Source organism: Asterias amurensis, chromosome 19 (assembly GCF_032118995.1).
Source record: "Asterias amurensis chromosome 19, ASM3211899v1".
NCBI lineage: Eukaryota > Metazoa > Echinodermata > Asteroidea > Forcipulatida > Asteriidae > Asterias > Asterias amurensis.
The window spans coordinates 11,738,956-11,758,113 of NC_092666.1; the positions used below are offsets into that span (position 1 = coordinate 11,738,956).

The 19,158-nt window shown below is 37.7% G+C and overlaps 1 protein-coding gene across 6 annotated transcripts in view; it reads left to right on the plus strand.

Annotated features, from left to right (window-relative positions):
• LOC139951441 (transcriptional regulator Erg-like) overlaps positions 1-13,158 on the plus strand; it is a 150,529-nt gene extending 137,371 nt beyond the window's left edge. For 5 of the 6 annotated variants that reach the window (XM_071950345.1, XM_071950340.1, XM_071950343.1 and 2 more), the window contains exons 10-11: positions 7,918-7,956; positions 8,616-13,158. In XM_071950345.1, the coding sequence (XP_071806446.1) occupies positions 7,918-7,956; positions 8,616-9,139 (563 nt within the window). In that variant the 3' untranslated portion in view covers positions 9,140-13,158. The remainder of the gene's footprint in view (positions 1-7,917; positions 7,957-8,615) is intronic. The other variant, XM_071950341.1, reaches the window with a different exon arrangement.
• The last annotated feature ends 6,000 nt before the right edge of the window (positions 13,159-19,158 follow it).

Sequence of the window (19,158 nt, forward strand, 5' to 3'; positions counted from 1 at the left end):
TTGCCATGTGTACAATGTGACTGGACCCCTGCCTATGTGCTTAGCAGATCATTGTAATGAACAATTATTTGTTGCTTAAGCAGCTTTATGAAATTGGGCATTTGTACTAATATTCCTGGATATTAAATCTGTAATTTCTTTGAGAGAAAAATTGAATCGGGCTGCATTTACACTGAGCGACTTAAAGGTTGTTTTCTATCTAATTAAATAACAATATAAACCACAAGGGAAACTGACTGGGTAAATTTGTAAATGATTTTTTGGGGTTGAACAAAGAATTGACTAGAGTGGGATTCGAACCAACGACCGCCGGCACGTTAATCCGGAGGTCGTTGGTTCGAATCCCACTCTAGTCAATTCTTTGTTCAACCCCAAAAATCAAAAACTAATTAAATAACAGCAGAAGAAAATTAATAAGAAAACAAAGATCAACCCTTTGGGATGAAATGTTTGTATAGCCCAGATACCGCGTGCATTATTGTCAAATTTATGCGAAACCAATCTTATCTTCAAGCGATGCACAATTACTGTGTGTGTGTGACACTAAACATTGGTGGTATTATTACTGAATTAAAACAAATCTTTGTTAACCGGCAGAAATGTAAAACAAGACGAAATAAATTAAATAAAAATAAAACAAAACAACAACCTACGATGCAAGCGTGTTGAGAAACAAATATCAAAATTACGTTTTTGAGTTATTTTAATACAAATTGCTCGTGGATGGAATGGCCAAAAGCAGGAGTAATGTCGGCAAACCACAGCCATGTGAACGAACTAAAAAAATCACATATCTGTGAAGTTTAGCTTTTTCATTATGGCGGGTATAGTGTATAGACGAGTAAGGACTGTAGATGCAAACGAATAACAACAATTATGTCTCCGAGATTTTTAGCTTATTGTTATGGCGGGGACTGGTGGTATAGACGACTACGAGACTGTATAATATATGCAAATAAATATCAACTCTCTGGGAGTGTTAGCTTTTTGTTATGGCGGGTACAGTATAGACGAATAAGGACAGTAAATGCAAATGAATATCAACAATCATTTCTCTGGGATTTTTTTTTTTTTTTTTTTTTGCGGAGACTGTATAGACGGATACGGGAATGTATAGATGCAAAATGAATATCAACTCTCAAGAAATTTTAGCTTTATGGCGAGGACAGTGTGGATGAATGTAGGACTGTATGCAAATAAATATCAACAATAATTTCTCGGTGAATTTAAGCTTTTTTATGATGGCGGGCGGGTTGGCAGACGAATAATTTGGGACTCCTGTAGATGATGCAAATGTGTGTGAGTCACCCAGCCTTCTACAAATGCTTAGCCCTGTACGGCCCAGACCAACGGCAATATTGGCGTCAAGTGCCTCACGCATGGAGAGGCAGCGGGACTGTAGTGGCCACTCGACCAGGTTGAGTTACGGCACGAGTAGCATCTAGCACCGCCGACTTGCCATCTCATAGCCGAGTTAACCGGCCGATTTGCCCGGGGCGAGGAGTGACTTTACACCCAAAGCGGACCAGGCTCTCTCGCAGCGCCGCGGTGCTGTTTTTTATTTTTTATTTTTTTTTTGTCTTCCTTTTTTTTCTTGCTTCGGTCATATACTTTCTGCATCGCCGATTATTATGATGAGAACAATAATGTTAAAAGCTTGGGCATATTGTAGAATGACTGGTTTGGTTGGCTTACACTTTTGCCTCCTTCGGGTAATGGTCAGCACCGCAATTTTTTATTTATTTATTTATTTATTTATTTTTTATTTTTTTTTTTTTTTTGGGGGGGGCTCTGCTTTTTTGTCTTCTGTCATGTCCTTTCTGCGCCGCTGATGTTCATGATGAGGTTCCTACTCTAAACAATAATGATAAAGCTAGGACATATAGCAGAATGACTGGTTTGCCGGCTTACACTTTAGCCCCTCACTCCTTCGACCACCACGAGTAATGGTTTTATTACCTACCATAACTTAGCTTATAATGGGTCATGTAAAATGAACTACACTCCCCCTATCCTTTATGGGTGGCGGAATGGTAATGGGATAATTATTATGAAATTGCTTTTGAATCAGTACTTTCCATTGAGACTGGGAATTTACGACTGGCGCCCCTGATTTATGATGGATCAACAGTTTGCCATTTAATCATTTAGCATGATCTATAAATAGTGGTGTACTTTTTATCCATTGCATCAAACAATCCTTGGTGTACTATTATTTTAATGCACACCACTGCTTTGTTAGTTTACTCCTTCAGATAGTGTGGTCTGATGAAGACGGTTAAATAAAACGAAGGTTTCAATTGCACATAAGCTGATCCTGCAATAGCTTTATGCGACAGCTTGAATACGAATAGCTTTTAGAAGGCGTATTGGGTCCAGCTAGTCTCTGACCTAAACTAAGTTCTAATAGCGAATTAGGTCCAACTACTTTTTTTTTTTTAAACCCAACTAAACATCACAACTTCGGTGTTATTTTTCCTGTTTGGGAAATTGTTCCAACTAGTCTTTAACATAGGCTCACATATTCGGTGGATTTTTCTGTTAGCAGATTAGGTCCTACCTTAATATTTGACGCAAGTTTTGACCCAAGCGTTACAATCTTTGGTAGGTATCTCGAAGAAGAAAAAACCGCCTGTTGGTTTATAAACCAACCAGGTTTTTTCCCACAAAAACTTGCCACAAAAGTTTCTGCACAATTCCCAGTGAAGCTGAAAGTTTCTTGTTTTTATACAAACAATGAAAAGAGTTTTGCGCTCACACTAAAAAGAATTTTCCCCAAGTGAGATTCTGCGCACTCCCTCCGTGTTGAAGTGTTTCATTAAACGATCCCTATGAATTGACGTGTTTTAAAAGGAAACGAAACAACAAATCATAGAGCAGGCTGGTAGAGAAGGTTGAGCACGGTCTATGGTTTTGTTATTTTACATAAAAGCAGACACAAAAGACAAGGATCACAAAAGTTGGATGTCCTTTTTCACACTTAGCACAGCTTGGTCTTCTGTTTTCGTTGTATTTTTCTCTGTTGGAGCGTGCGTGCTGTTTTGAATGAGCTTTAAACGCGAATTTAAAGACCAATAGCCATCGAATTCTGCTAAATTAACAATAACTTTATTAATTTTGTATTTCCATAGTATCGAATTTCTCCTCATGTGGGCACACCTAACGATTTTGTGTTATATACCCCAATGTAAGGGACACAAAGGACACAAAAATAACGCCTGGAGGTATTTATACAACGGTGCAAGAAAAAAAATCCCTGGTCGAAGAAGAAAACAAAAATGAAACAAAGTAGACGCAGTTGTTGAATAATCTCAAACAGTGGGAATTGTTGTCTTTGAATAAAATGAATCAATTAAGACGTGTCTTCCAAAAGGAACAAAGAATGCGTGCGATGAATGATGCTTTCTTCTGGTGTGTTAAATATAATTTTTATAAACACAAAACAAAAAGTGCAAGATTGTAATTTTGTTCACGGAAGATAAAACGAGAGACAAAAACAGACTAAGGGTTAAAACTGAACAAATAAGTTTTGTCGTAAACTGCGATGGTCTGATCGACAACTGCATGGAAGTACGCAAAGGGTCAACATTTCCGCCAGCCCTCACAAAATTAATAGAATCTGAAATTCGTCTCGTATATGATTTTTGTTCCCCCACGTTTTGGGATCGTGTCCAGTGACAGGCATCTGATTGAAAGGAGAGGGGTTTTGAGTTTGAGGTTGGAAAAAAAAGTTACGATTTGTACGAGAGGATTCAGTTACCGGGTTGTAAGAGAGCGACCGTGTTGAGACGTGAGCTGCCCCGTCTTGACGAGGCACGCGCACGGTGGATGAAGATGGGATGTTCGGTCTTTTAGGACAGGAAGGGTTGGTTGGATCGTGTTTCGCGGACCGAGAGATAGGGGAGAATGATGGGTCTGTCATCAGATTGCGTTTCTTGTCTTCGTGGTCTTGTCATCCAACGCCCTTCACTGTGTGCCCTGAAAACTCTACCGATTTCATTCAGGTCTTCCACTGAATACTAACCAAATGAAATGAATTCAACATCATAATAATTAAAAACTTGTATTTCTTTGAAACCACGTGCGCGGAAAGTCTCTTCAAATAGCATGAAGACTTTATTAGCTGAAGGTGCGCACCCGCTACGCCTTGAAATATCCAATAACACGAAAGTTATTGGTTTGTATTTCAAACAAAGATTCTTGTGTGATGATTCGAAGAGGAATATCCATTGCCGATCACACTAACCAATAATTATATTAATTTTATAATTTGCATTAACATTCAAAAACATTTCATATAAATAACAGGTTTTAATTGCGTTAACTACAAAAATAAAGAAGTGTTGTGGACGAAAACTGCAGAAATTTTTAATATTTTATGTTTCGATGTCAAAGAGCAGATTTTGTATCAAATTAACAAAATGGTTCAAATTCATTAATATAACAACAAATTAATGCTAACTAAACTAACAAAGATCTTAAATGGTGTTGTCATCCTTCCATGTATATGTTCTCTCAATAAACTTAGGGGCTTTCAGGTTTTTGTCTTTTAAATTTGATTGGATTGCTTGACAGCCACATAACAGAAATACACTTTACATTCACACTGGCTACTATATATTAACCATGTAGATTTCTACGCAGTATAAAAACCTAAGTCAATATCAAGAGATGGCCACTTGTGCAACAACCATCGTCCATCCATCCTCCCATATCTCGAGCTACACGATTTAACATGCAACCTCCTAACACACAGGGGAGCGTGTAGTACATAAAAACCATCCCCCACATCACTCAAAAGGATTCTAAATTAAATACATGTAACTGCATCGCCAGAATTGAATTATCCCGTCATTATAGAGGGCCAGATATCGCTTGGGGTTGATACAGCGTGCGTCGTTAAACACCTTAACTTAATTTGGACTGTAATTCAGCTAGTCGGACCTGGATGCGTCTGCTGCCATCGAGATCCGTTTACGTGAAGCACTAGAGAGCAAAGGGGGAGAACATAGGAGCAATGGAAATACAAAATACGACAAACAAAATTAACCGCTTTTCAAAGAGATCGCAGTTTCACTCGTAGTTGAATCAATGAATGTTTTGCTTTTTATTTTTAACTTGTACAAATGATGCTATTCAGCCTATTAGCTGCGAGAATGTTTTTTTATTTTTACACACAAAAACATTAGTCTACCTAAAACTACCTTTGTTAAAGAAACAAATTCTTAAATTATATTATGTGTTGTTGGGCTCGTTTTTGAATTAACAAACACTATAAAACGAGGGTTGGTCAATGCCTATAAATTATACACGCAAAACATAAGCCTACTTAACTGCAGCACCTATATATAGATTTAAACACTCGTACACAATTGACAGCCACTTTCTTCGACTGTAACAAACCTACTCCGGGGGAATGAAATTAAATTATATTGAAACCAATATATTTTTACTCTCACACAATTTCCATCTGAATAAAGCTTAAACTCTTCACAACAAAACTGAGGTTTAACTTGCGTTATTGAACATCTTCTTTATCTTCTTTGATTTTTACGCTCATCAAAAAAAAAAAATCTAAGAAAAAAAAAAAAAACGAGTCTTAATCACCATCTTAAAAAGCAACTCTAGACCTGACTACCTTAATGGACCCGCGACTCACACACCCGCGTGTACGTGTCCCTTAATAATAGGATTTTGATTTGAGCGTAGCTGTAGCAGCGGTGCCAAGGGCTTGGCTTCGCTCTAGGCCTGCGTACGTGCGCAGGGAACGGATGGGGACCACGCATGTTCAGTGACGCGGGAAGATAGCCTCGCCGGGCATTTTGGCGCGAAAACTATTGGCATAGTCAGAAAAACCTCTGCTAATGGCTTTGATCTTCGCTGGCGCTGGCGGGGATTACATGAGTTTGTTTCGCATCTACTCTTCTTGCCCAGTGTTTATCCATCGCCGCGCAACAGAAGATGAAAGGCAAGGGGAGAAAATCATTAAAATTACGGATGATAGGATAAGAGAAAATACAGAAAAGAAAAAAAAAATCACTGTTTTTTTTTATATTTAGATTGTAAGCTCAAAATCTCTGCCAGTGTAATACTTAAATCACTCTGTCGCCCTTAAGCAATTCTCAGGAGTATTCATACATTCCTTTTTTTCATGCGCAATTATTCTTGGGCAATTCAATTTGTGGAATCCAAAAAAAACAATAATATTGGTTGAATCGTCGATGCCCTTGGAGCAATTGTTCGGTTTGAATAAAATATCATCGCAAGTCTTTTTAAAAAACAATCCACCGACAAATTTACCCGATGCCCAAACTAAATTACAGTACTGACCATAACTAACTAACAGTGACTACGATTACCGTGACTAAAGCAAGCAATGGTATCGCGCGCTTGTGCGTTGACAATACTCGTTTTCGTTACGATAAATCTTGTGACTACCTCTTATACACTCTTCTACACTGTTATAGATAAAGTTTTTTTAATGAAAAGCAAATGTCTTGACAAGACTGTCGTTTCTTGAAAATGCAAACTGGTCTTTAAATTTTCAGGTCACTCCATTTATAAAAGGGTCAGCTTTAACTTGAAACCATTCAATTATTTGTCAAACCACTAAACGACACCGTTTCTCGAAGACGTAACTCAATCCAAGTTAAATTTGGCCTCGACAAATTGATTGTGTTTATGGACACTAATGGGACATGGAGAGCTAATCGTCAGACGCATGTTGAAATGTATCCCATGTTCAAGCTTGCCCCATTCTGTCTCGCTGCAAATCCTTAATTATTAAAAACTAAAAAAAAGAAGCAGAAAGGGAAGAAAGACCACTTTACCGAAGTACGACATCCATGCATTACGGAATGTGGAAATCAAAAACCTCCATGAAACATCATCTTCATATTTTTTTTTTTTTTTTTTTTTTTTTTTTTACACCGTCAGTTTTTTAGGGAACCACCGCAAATCAGTTTTTGGCCTGGGGTGAAAAACCCGCCCGGTTCGGACCTTCCCTTCTGCGATACTTGATCGTGACTTTCAACGATTGACTTTTGTGCTCGATCGATGTTGTACAAGCCTGCCTGTTTCTAGTGTTACCATCGTTTAGCTCGACTTAAATCAATAACAACTGACTTAAGGGACAACCACATGCTGTCAATCCCTGCTTGATTATACTTGTATTGCATCTCTGTTTTGTCAGCTTTCTTTAATTGTTTTAAACTGTCTCATGTATGTAAGGTTTGCGGTGACACCATGTACACAATATATTTTGTGAGTAGTGGTGTCTCGGAGAAGAGCCGGTTTGTAATTGCTCGACGTTTCGGTCAGTGTGATCTGACCATCTTCTATAGAATGACTGTCGACTGACCAAAACATCGGGCAGAACAAACCGGTTCTTCTTAGAGCCACTAATGCTCACAAATAGATTTGAACATGGTGTCACTGCAAACCTTACTTGCTAAGCATCTCATGTAATTTTGATTTCCTTTGCTGTAAACCCGTCTCTTCATTTTATTTGTATTATTATGATTTGTTGTTTTTAATGTTGTTCATGCATAACATTATAAAGCTCATTCAATCCCAGTGTTTGTCAGTAAACGGTCGTTGTTTGCGTAGTAGCCTACTTCCCGTTAAGTGACGTAATTTATCGCAAGATATCATGGGAAATATCTATTTTTATTATTTTTATACCAGATAATGCGAACTAATAGTAACACTAAACAATACTAATAAACATTGTAAATCCATCCATTCTATAAAACGACATAATTTCTAAAGCTGACAATCACTAACATCTGCTTTTGTTGATTACTGATTTCGAAAACGGTCCAATCGTTTTGAAACCAAGCCGTAAGAATTTGGTCGAATGTTTAATTTTTCCCGCCATAATTGAAAACAAAATTCGGTATTTTTCACCTCATACAGAAAATCCTGCTGCCAGCTTAGGAGGACCTGTCTGGAACCGTAAGCATTTTTTTCTGACTTTGTTAAAACAAAATTAACCCATGAATAAACAAACAAAAATCGATATTTCCCATGATGCATTGCTGAAAAGTGACGTATGCATTTGTGTGCACTTATTGATATTTAAGTATAGTTATGTTATGTGTAAGTCAATGTGTTTTACAAACACAGTGTCTTAGTTTATTGTCTTGATATTTGAATTGTGGTGAGCGATATTAATTTTAGTGTGCTTAATATTTGGGATGCGAGATGATTTAAAACTTCTCTTGAACAACTCCATAAATAAATTGTTCATTTTGTCTTCTTGAATCTAATAGAACATGAACTGAAATTGTATTATTTTAGTGCATTTCTGTCATCCCAATGCCAGGCAATCCACAGTGCACAAAGTTGTAGGCCTACAGTAAACCACTGCACCTAGGCCTAGCGGTTTAACAGTGTTCATGCCTTTATTGTTGTTTCCTGGTGTACTATGCTCGGTCCACAATTGTTAAACTCAGTTTCCTCAATGGTATTCTAGGCCTACCGTTAACCACTGCAACTACCATTTAACAGTGTACATTATAATTTATATCAGAGAGTTCCCTGGTGTCCTGTGATTGGTCCATAATGTTAAAAATATGTTGTTATTTATTCTCTCAATTTTGTTTCTTCAACAGGAAGCGGTCAGATCCAACTGTGGCAGTTTCTCCTCGAGCTCCTGTCCGATAGCTCCAATGCCAACTGCATCACATGGGAGGGCACCAACGGAGAGTTCAAAATGACTGACCCAGATGAGGTCGCCAGACGATGGGGCGAGAGAAAGAGCAAGCCCAACATGAACTACGATAAGCTCAGCCGTGCGCTTCGCTACTACTACGACAAGAACATTATGACGAAAGTTCACGGCAAGCGATACGCCTACAAGTTTGATTTCGCCGGGCTAGCCCAGGCCATGCAGCCCGTGCAGGCCGACCCTAGTGTTTACCGGTACCAGTCGGACCTCAGCTACCTGGCTCAGGGATACCATCACCCTAGCAAGATCAACTTTGTTGGCACTCCTATCCCGTCGACAAACGCGAGCTTGTTCAGCTCTCACGGCTCCTATTGGTCATCACCCAGTGCCGCAAATATCTACCCCAGCAGTCACGTGGCACATCCACATAGTCACGTGTCACCGCACATAGGCACGTATTATGGGTAGAAAACATTGTGTTTTTACTTACCAGACTGAAAGTGCCATGATATAAAAACTAACTTCACCCTGTAATATGAATTCCAGTATTGGAACTTTTTGGACAGAGCTATAAGGTGTGTGATCCTCGGTGTTTTTTAGGTTGGTAATTATAAACTCAACCAGATCATGTTTTAACATGCAGTTCTATATTGTAGTGAGTTCATGTTGTTTTTTATAAACAGGCGTATCACCTACACCCTCTAAATCGAGGCTTATGGTTTCACCGTCAACGAATATTGTGTAGTTTTAAACAATAAAACAAACTACACAAGAAATTATGCCATTGCCTTACTGCACATACTTTGCAAATGGAATAGCAACTGGAGTCACATTCACGCATAGATAAAACATCATGCATCCAACTCGACTCTTTTTTTTTTTTGTGGTTGCCTAACCTTTACCTTTTCATTACGAAGGTGTGTACTGTATATCCTTTGCTTAAGATTGATGGAGGCTCTCATTAGTGTAGTCAATGCACAGATAAAGGTATAGGGCTTGAAAAACACTACAGCCGATCGGGGCGAAATGAAGGCTAATAAAACTGGCGCCAAACCACACGGCGTAAGTGTAATTGTGTACGAAGAAAAGCAGACGCAGGGAAAATAAAGCGTTTTTTTTTTTTTTTTTTTATAGTGTGGACGCTGTTCTATTCGCGAAGTAATGAATTTTATTTTTATGTGGAATTTCCTTTTCGAGCGGTGGGAACTGGTTGCAGTCATGCGATGAGCATGGATGGGAATAGTGCAAACTCATTTTTCATGGGGAATAAACCCCCTTTTTCACTCACACGCAAACAAACAATTCTGTTCCAGTTTCCTTTGAACGTCGAAGTGGTGTGCTCTTTCGAGCTTGGAGGCAACTTTTGCACGAGCTAACATCGAATACACGGTTGTCTGTTTGGTCCAACGTGTCCCTTTATGTGGGACATGGTTGGAACATGGTTGGAGCACGGTTGGGACATGGGTACCACCTAACAAGTCCGTGTTAATCACACTCTAGGAAAGCTGTTCACTCACCCATTCTTAGTTTTAAAATTATTGCGGGGAATATTGAAATCAGATTTCGTTTCGTTCGATTATTGTTGTATAAAGTTTAGTAATGATAACAATAGGTTACGCTGAAAATGGTGTTTTGGGTAGCAACTGATCAGTTTTAACTTGCGACATTCCATCATGTTAGTTGACCATTCCAATGTTTTAAGGAGTTTTTCATTTTAAAAAGAAATTAAAACAATAATAAACAATTGTTACCCAAAATCATTCCGAAACATATTTTATTTAAATTTTAAATTGCCCTGTTACAATGTGGTTTTTATTTTGAAGTAATTTCTTTTTTTTAGTTTCGTTTCAGCTTGATTTAATTCTTGTTTATGATTATTTTGACAAGCCGTTATAAGGTTATGATATGAAGCGGTGCCTATCCATAATGTGCAATGCCATATTTTACCAATAAATATTGTAAATAAAATATTTAGAATATAATGTTCACGGCATGTGACCTTTGACGTAAGAGTATAGACGCGTGACGTAACCTGTTTTGCATCTGGGGCGCCCTCTGTCTAAAATAATAAATGTGACTTGCAACTCGTAGATTTGTTCTTCTGTTTAAAATGGGCCTTCTTGCAACTTTTACCCAGACTATCAGCATTTTTGTTTTATTGTAAACTACAACGATTGGTCAGTCATTCTTAACATCAGTGACTCAGCTATTGAATGTCGTAAAGGTGTTAAAGAAGTACGCACAATTTCAATATTGGTGACGGTATTATTATTTTTTTTTTCTTCTTTCTGTTTCGACATTGAAAACACCTGTATCGCGTGACTGGTTACGTCATTGCGACTCAGTGTTACGTCAGATGCAGTCATTACGTCACGAAATGGTCTAGCAATTCGGCTCGGATGCCTTTTTATCTCTCTTTCATTTGCTCTCTGTGGTCTTTCTATTTTTGTGTTTTAGTTAAACTTATGAAATATATTTTTTCGTTATTTATGAATTTACTCAGACATGGCTGTGCCAAACTCTGTCTTCTTTCAAACATTCCTTCTGGTTTTCTTAAAAATCTCCAGTTTGATTAATTTATTTAAGAACTGTCGAAATTACCTCTAAGTTGCTTTCGGAAGAATGCCCTTCTATTTTTGTTTTGCCAATTTATTGTCTTGTTGATATAATACGGGTATACTTGAAGACATAAGTGAAACCTATCGCTCTGTTGAAAGCCCCTTGCTCCTCTGCGCAAAACTAAGAAAGACCAAACACAAACAGCGTCTTATACTTTGAATGAATAACACCGATCTATAGCTATCACATTTCAAGCCCGCACCCCACACCACAAGTAACTTGGTATTAAATCTGTGTAGGTAGAGAGCAATGGTTTAATTTTATTTCATTCCATACAATAATATAATTGAAACATAATGGGTTGGATTTGAAGTGTACCAACACTTTGGCGAAGTAAGACAGTTAAAAAAAACTTGATAGGGGCCTATTAGTTGAAATACAATAAATTTGTTTATTTTGAATGCCATTTTTAACGTGCTACCAGTTATCACACGAAAGTATCCCGTGCGTGCATAATGTAGAATGATTTAGAGAGAACATTGTTAATTATGTAAATTGATTAAGTTGACCTTGATAGGTCAGAGTTCGTATACAAACTAAAAAATAATAGTTAATGACATTACAACAAACAAAAGTTAATAATATATTAGCCTATAGCAACCTTTTTACTCTGCAATACCTAGATATACTAACCCAGAGACAGGATTCTGAGAATTTATGTCTACTTTTGTATCTTTGTAAATATTGTTTGAAAACAGTTTCCTTTTTTTACTAGTATTTTGAAAGAATGGCCTGACTTCACTTTTGTGTGCAGTCGTAGGCTTTTTCTCAAGACGCTAGAGTTTAAAATTTAAAAGAAATTAAAAGAGACACTTGATATATTATTGTGAAATAGTTTCAAGTGAATCGGTTGTGAATCGAAGTCAGAGAAAAAAGTGGCTGGAAATATCACTTAAAAAACACTCTCCAAAACAAACAAACAAACACTGGACAGGAAAACTTAATCGTTCAATTTTTCGGTCCCACCCGTGTACGTCATCAGTGTTAGAAAAGAGTTAGGCGCGTGTTAGGCACGTACGATACACAAGTTAGGCACGTGCAAGACAAGAGCGTTAGGCGCGGGTATGTTCGTTGAACTCCTCAAAATGTGTGCCAATTTTGTGACCTTATTCACACACATACGTCAGATATAGAATGCAATGTGCAACATTCACCCATTTCCTATAATCTATAGGATTTCCCATGGGTCACTACTCTCTTAATGTAAAAGAGTGAAAAAAACACTCTTTGAAGAGCCATATGAAGGACAACTCTTTTTCGAGTGGTCTTCCACTCTTTTAGATTGAAGTTTGCATCTTTTTGAGTTATTTTTTCACTCTGTCCTGGAGTGAAACCCCTCTACAAGAGTGAAATAACCACAACTCATTTTGATATGTTGATATGAGGGACAGCTCGAAATGTAAAGAGTGGTGTTTTTCACTCTTTTACACTTAGAGAGTAGGAGCACAAGATTACTGTGACGTCACATCCCTTTATCGACAGTTCTCCCTCACTCTCGCCACTTTGCAAACCGACTGTGACACTCCGAATCATGTACCTCTAAGTATAAAAGTTCTCTGAAATCAAGTGTTAAATACGAAAAATAAAAAAATAAAAAAATTGAGTGAGAGAGAGAGAGTTTAGACAAATTTATATATTATTATAATAATTATTGCGTTTTAACATCACGTTGATTTTCCTACATTCCAGAGTGTATAGAAGCTCCTATGGATTATTATATTTACCTTAATTTTTGCTGTACATTTTTGTGTTTTTTGAGGAATAGGACCAAAATATTATCAATATTGATGTATGGAGGTTGGAGAACATTTTGGGCTTGTATAAAGCTGAGGACGATTAATAAAGAGATTTTCTTGAACGTTATTGTACGCTTGGTGCCCCTTTTGAAAGTTATTGTGTGTCAAATATTATAGTTAAAGACAGTGGACACTATTGGTAATTGTCAACGACTAGTCTTCTCTCTGGGTGTATCTCAACATATGCATAAAATAAAAAAAACTGTGAAAATTTGAGCTCAATTGGTCGTCGCAGTTGCGAGATAATAATGAAAGAAAAAACACCCTTGTCACACGAAGTTGTGTGCGTTTAGATGGTTGATTTCGAGACCTCAAAATAATTCTAATGCTGAGGTCTTGAAATCAAATTCGTGGAAAATTACTTCTTTCTCGAAAACTATGGCACTTTAGAAGAAGCCGTTTCTCACAATGTGTTTTACTATCAACCTCTCCCCATTACTCATTACCAAGTAAGGTTATATGCCAATATTTCTTTTGAGTAAATTATTGCCAATAGTATCCACTACCTTTAATTACCCTCCTACCGGTGGTTTTTCGAAGATTCGCGTAATGTCCTGGCCGCTTTGTTGCAACAACCCATATGACGTCATGGTATTGCCATTTTGAAACACGCCGTCAACGGCAGAAGTGTGGCCAGTTCGTCAAAACCTTGATGATGTGGCTTTATTATTTAACGCAAACAATCCGAAATAATAAATAATGACAAAATAGCAATAAGTGATAGAGAAACAGATTATCAAAACGTTTAGATATTAATCCTAATTAAAATAAATCGTTTAAGTGTCTGTTTAAGACAAAAGATGATAATTGACAGAAGCCCTGTCAAACGCAATCGGTTGCTTAAAAAAGGGGGTTAACACTTTTGTTCTTCGAATCTTCTCTCTCATTCTTTCTTTGTCTTGTCTGGGTTTGTATCTCGTCTGCCAAAAGGTTTGAAACAAAAGCCTCGCCACAAATGGTAATGATTTTTAACGATTGACCATTACTAACATACATGTAGCTGCAATTGTCATGAAGTTTCATTGATGGAACTAATTCAACAAGGCTTCAAACGGGCTCTCAAGACCCATATTTTCCCCTGCTGATCGACAGCGTCTTTGTACTGTCATTGTTTCCTTCAGTGTCATGCCTTTGGCAATTTAGCGATTTATAAATACAGTTATTATTATTAATAACATTTTAGTAAATCATATTTAACTCGCATAGTGAAGAACAGTTTGTTCCACGTGGCATTCTTAAAGGGAGATTCATCACAATATTTTTTTTAATCATAATATTGCAATAAGTGTGAACTATTTTGACAGTGGGTAGGCCTAAATGTTATGCCTTAACTGCCGTCTAACCCCACCACCCCAATAAGCACACACGCTAGCCAGCAAACCTCTCTATTTAAACCATTATCACCCTAGTTACGCAAAAACACAACAACAAAACAAAGCAATTACCTCTCATCCGCGCCACCAAAAAAAAAACCTAGAAAGAGGGAAAAAAGAAAAGATGAATGTGTCAGTTTCGCAACAAAAACACCTGTTCCTGAAGACAGTCCATTAGTGATAACAATAGCGCAGAGGAAATCACTCCAAGAAAAAAAATAAGCACTATTAAGACTCGCTCAGCCGCCATGAATAAAACAACAAAAACTGGCAGGCAGAAGAGTGCAGAGTACCTCAGTTTTACACAAAAGCACTGGTCTTAAGGATGAGGAGCTGTGTGGTATACGCCAGCGTATACGGACTTTAAACCATCTACCTGCCAACCGTCTCGCTGAAACCCATCCTTCATTTCGGTGCTGTGATGCATCTCTAGCCCCAGGCGTGATTTTTTGTTTACCGGGCTCTGATTTTGTTTTCTCCCTTATCCCCCTTTCTCCTAATACTTGTGTGTGTGTGCTTCAATTTTTTATTTTTTTTTTCCATTTTTTTCCCCCATTTTTTTTTTGGTAATGAACCAAGGATTCTTTCTCCCCACATCTCTTCCCCCTCTCCCTTTTGGGAACCTGATCCTGATACTGAAGAAATTCAATTAAGGTACCCCGATGGTGTTCGGGTTGAAAACGGGTAGTGTAGTCTTCCATGTCCTTCAGACGAAAAAAAAAACGGTAGATGGATTCGGGACACCTTATGTCCGCGCGCGCGAAATTAACTGCAATAATGGCGCAGTTGGTCTCTGGTTACCAAAGGGGTGTGTTATTAGCCGTTTATTATTAACATAGGCTGCTTGTAAATCGGTACAAAAACACTGGAGATGTGTTTGGTGTGGATTCCATGCTATGTGAGGGTATTCATTGACAAGCTTTGGTTTATGGATTCTGAGCGAAATTAATACAAACCTCTGAAAAGGTTTACGGTTGAAGTAATTACAGTCGGGGTGCACAATAAATATGATATAAGATTAATTTCATTGAAGTAATAAAGCTTCACTACTTTTTATGAATGTTTGCTTATTGGGTTTATCTGTTTGTATATTTGATGACAAAATCACAACATAATACTACAGTAAATTCCTGACCGACGTTCGAATACTCTCTTTGAATCAAGCAAAGGTACAATTGTGTGCTGGTGGGGTAACGGTTGGAACATTAGGTTAATGCAATGTTTGAATTATTGGCAAATCTTCAATCTTTCTTCAATCAAAGTTCTGCACTTGAAAACACTTACTCTACCATCCTTGAAGTGATCGCAAAATAGTTACATCAGGTATACACGCGTTTAAAAATTATTCCAATAATGCTCCATGTTTACAAAATAAACAAACCCATCGTACGTCATTGTGACGTCATTTGACTATAGACATTTCCCCCTCTTCTTGATTCTTCCGAGACTCAATAGAATCCACAGGGCTATCTCTCCCAATGATAGATGAGCCCCCCCCCCTCCCCCCCCCCATAATACACTTAAAAGCCAAGATCGAAGAGAGCGTTTTTAAAAGCTCCCTCAAGTTTCACCAATTTCCGTTGCAACTTCCCAATCCGCCAGTATGGTCTTTATTGGGGGATGGCACGCATTGCCCCTGGGGGGTATCCCCGTGAATTGAGAGACAAGAGGTAAAAGCCTGACAGGTCCGGCGAAGAATAAAGAAGAAGAACTGAAGAAAACAAGGATTTACTCTAGGACAATCTATCAAATACAGGAGGAGAAGAGAAAAAGCGGGAAAATAAATTGACAGGGAACGAAGAAGTACCGTACAGATTTAATAACTAACCTTGACCATTTCTAAAGGGGCCAGTCTCAACATCCTATTGTATGTCTCTTGAGCCGTCTAATTTCTCAGACTTAAAGTGACTGGACACCTTTGGTAATTGTCAAAGACCAATATTCTCACTTGGTGTATCCCAACATATGCATAAAATAACAAACCCGTGACAAGTTTGGCTCAATTGGTCATCGAATTTGCATTTTCTGATGCATATAGAGGCTTTTGGGGGGTTGAACAAAGAATTGACTAGAGTGGGATTCGAAACAACGAACTCCGGATTAACGTGCCGGCGCTCAACCAACTGAGCTATCTAGCCCTTTATTGGCGGTGTCCCTATTTTGTCAATATCTTTGTTCGGTTTACCTTGTGGTTTATATGCATATAAAAGGCATCAGATGAGGTAGGTTAATATTCGAGTAAGAAATAACCTCTTTCTAAAAACAAACCGTACTACAGAGGGAGCCGTTTCATTGTACAGCTCTCCATTGCTCGTCACCAAGTAAGCTTTTTATGTTCAAAATTATCTTGAGTTATTACCAATAGTGTCATGTGCCTTTAAGTGATTTTTATTCTAGATTGGTTTTCTGTGTTATTATGATTCGATTCTTCATAAAGGTTGTCCGTGTAACCGATAAAATGAAAACGGATTCACACGGGGGATATTCGCTTGTGAAATGTGAGCTTGGGGGTAGAAGTTTTTTTTTTTTTTTTTTTTTTTTGACAAAAGACTACTCTATTCTTACGAAAGGAGTAGATTACCCCCCCCCCCCCCCCATCATTTTATCACTTGCATCGGTTCTTTTATCTTGATTATTTTGTTTTGATTTCGAATCTGTTATGTTTGGGTTGGAGAATGGGATGTGAATTTTGATACGTTTGGATGGCAGGGAACTGTATTCGTGGGGAGGAAACATTTTGTTTTGAAGCGGATACTTTCAGAGACTACTTATACATTTTGGTTATACTAAAAAACACACATCCAACCACTTTTGGAAACTTTATTAAGAAAGGTAATTCTAATCTAGTACAACCAGACACGCGAAAACACTCTCCTTTTCTTTTGTATGTTTTTGGTTATGATTATTCTTTGTATATGTTTTTTGTTGCTTTTTTTGTTTTTTAAGGTGATCAACAAATAAAATAAATATTTACGTAGGAGCCCACTTTGTGTCGACTTAATATTTACATCAGCATTGATACCTGATTCCAATTTATTCGCATTATTATTATTCGGTCTTAAAGGATTTGGGTACTTTTTCTAACATAAAACATAATGTCCACAGATTTACATTAAACATACACAGTTTGAAGATAATGATGGTAGACAGCTTCCCTTAAAATATTATTTGCCAAGGTGCTGTAGTTTTTGAGAAACAAATAAAACAATGTCATGAAAATACGTTGTTAAAAGCTAAAATAATGTTCGTCTCATGATCAGTGAGACGATAATTATTTTCATAACATTGTTTTACTCGTTTCTCAAAAACTACAGCTCCTCAGCTTCCTCAGGGAAGCTTTGTATACTATCAATATCTTCGAACTGTGTAAGTTTAGTGTAAATCTTTAGACATTGTGTTTTTCGTTCTACAAAAAGTACATAGACCCTTTAATAATAATAAGGAAAACAAACTGTCAAGTCCCTTTTTATTCGTATGACGAAGGCCTAAACACATAAGAGTGGCTGGTCAACACAAAAACTTCACCCCTCCCCAGCCCTCCAACCTTTTCACTGCCTTCCTGGATCCCCGCCCCCCCCCCCTTTGTCGAGGTTTGTACAGTGTCCGAAAAACTAATAGCTTGTGGTGAAATAACTGGTTCGCTGTGAAGCATGTGACGTCTTTGAGCAGTAAACGAATGAACGGATCGACACAACGCAACGGCACCAGTCTACAGATGGCGGCCAATGTGAAATTGTGAAAAGTACATCGTGTCATCTATACCGTTAAATCTCAGTTATTCAGGCGACATTTTCCCACCAGAAGACACCAGATGTGATGGGTTTCCAGGTAGGGTTTATCTTTGCATACCGTTTGTACTGTTTTTATGATGCATGTTCACATGATGACTCCATGCCAAACTAATTCCCAAACGCCAACCAAAATGCAGACGACCGGTATGTCCAGTTTCCGGACATCGGCAAGTCTCCATATAAATGTGCGTGTATAATGTCGACTTGGAAATAACGCCCCTTTTTAACCTATGCCTCACAATGTAACTGGTGCACAGTAATATAGTACTGCCATGATATACTTTGAAGTGGTTCAGTGGTGCCGCATTTTTGTTTTGCCATTTTTAGAATAAAAACTGTCTATTATCACGAACAAATCCCCAAATTTAAATTTCAACACACACCTAAATTCCAACCCTATATATACATGGCATCGAAATAACATGATAGGTCCACCCCACAACAATTAACAGCAGTTAATAGTAGAATCTTCTTCGGATTTTATTTATTTTGAACTTTTTCTTCTTGTTAGAAACAATTATGTCAGTGAAACACCGTTTTTCAAAGATGCGCAGCCATTACAAAGGTGCAACGGTACAAAATTGGAAATGCATAAATTTATAAAATAGCTAACCACTGGCGAGGGGTCTTTACATTATCGGTGAATATTGTACCTGTTTGATAAAAGTCCCCACATTTCCCAAGCCCCCCTCACATTGCCCAAGCCCCCCTCCCCCCGCCCAAAAAATAAATAATATGCTTTAAAGGGTATTTTTGTACTGTAAGATTATTATAGTAAAAAGCCTCCCATGAAATTTTACTTACTGAGGTGCTGTAATTTTGAGAAATGAGTAAAAGTAATAATGTTCATCTCAGTTTTAGCATGTAAAAACCTATTAACCAGTTATGCTACGGTTTTGGTATAATAT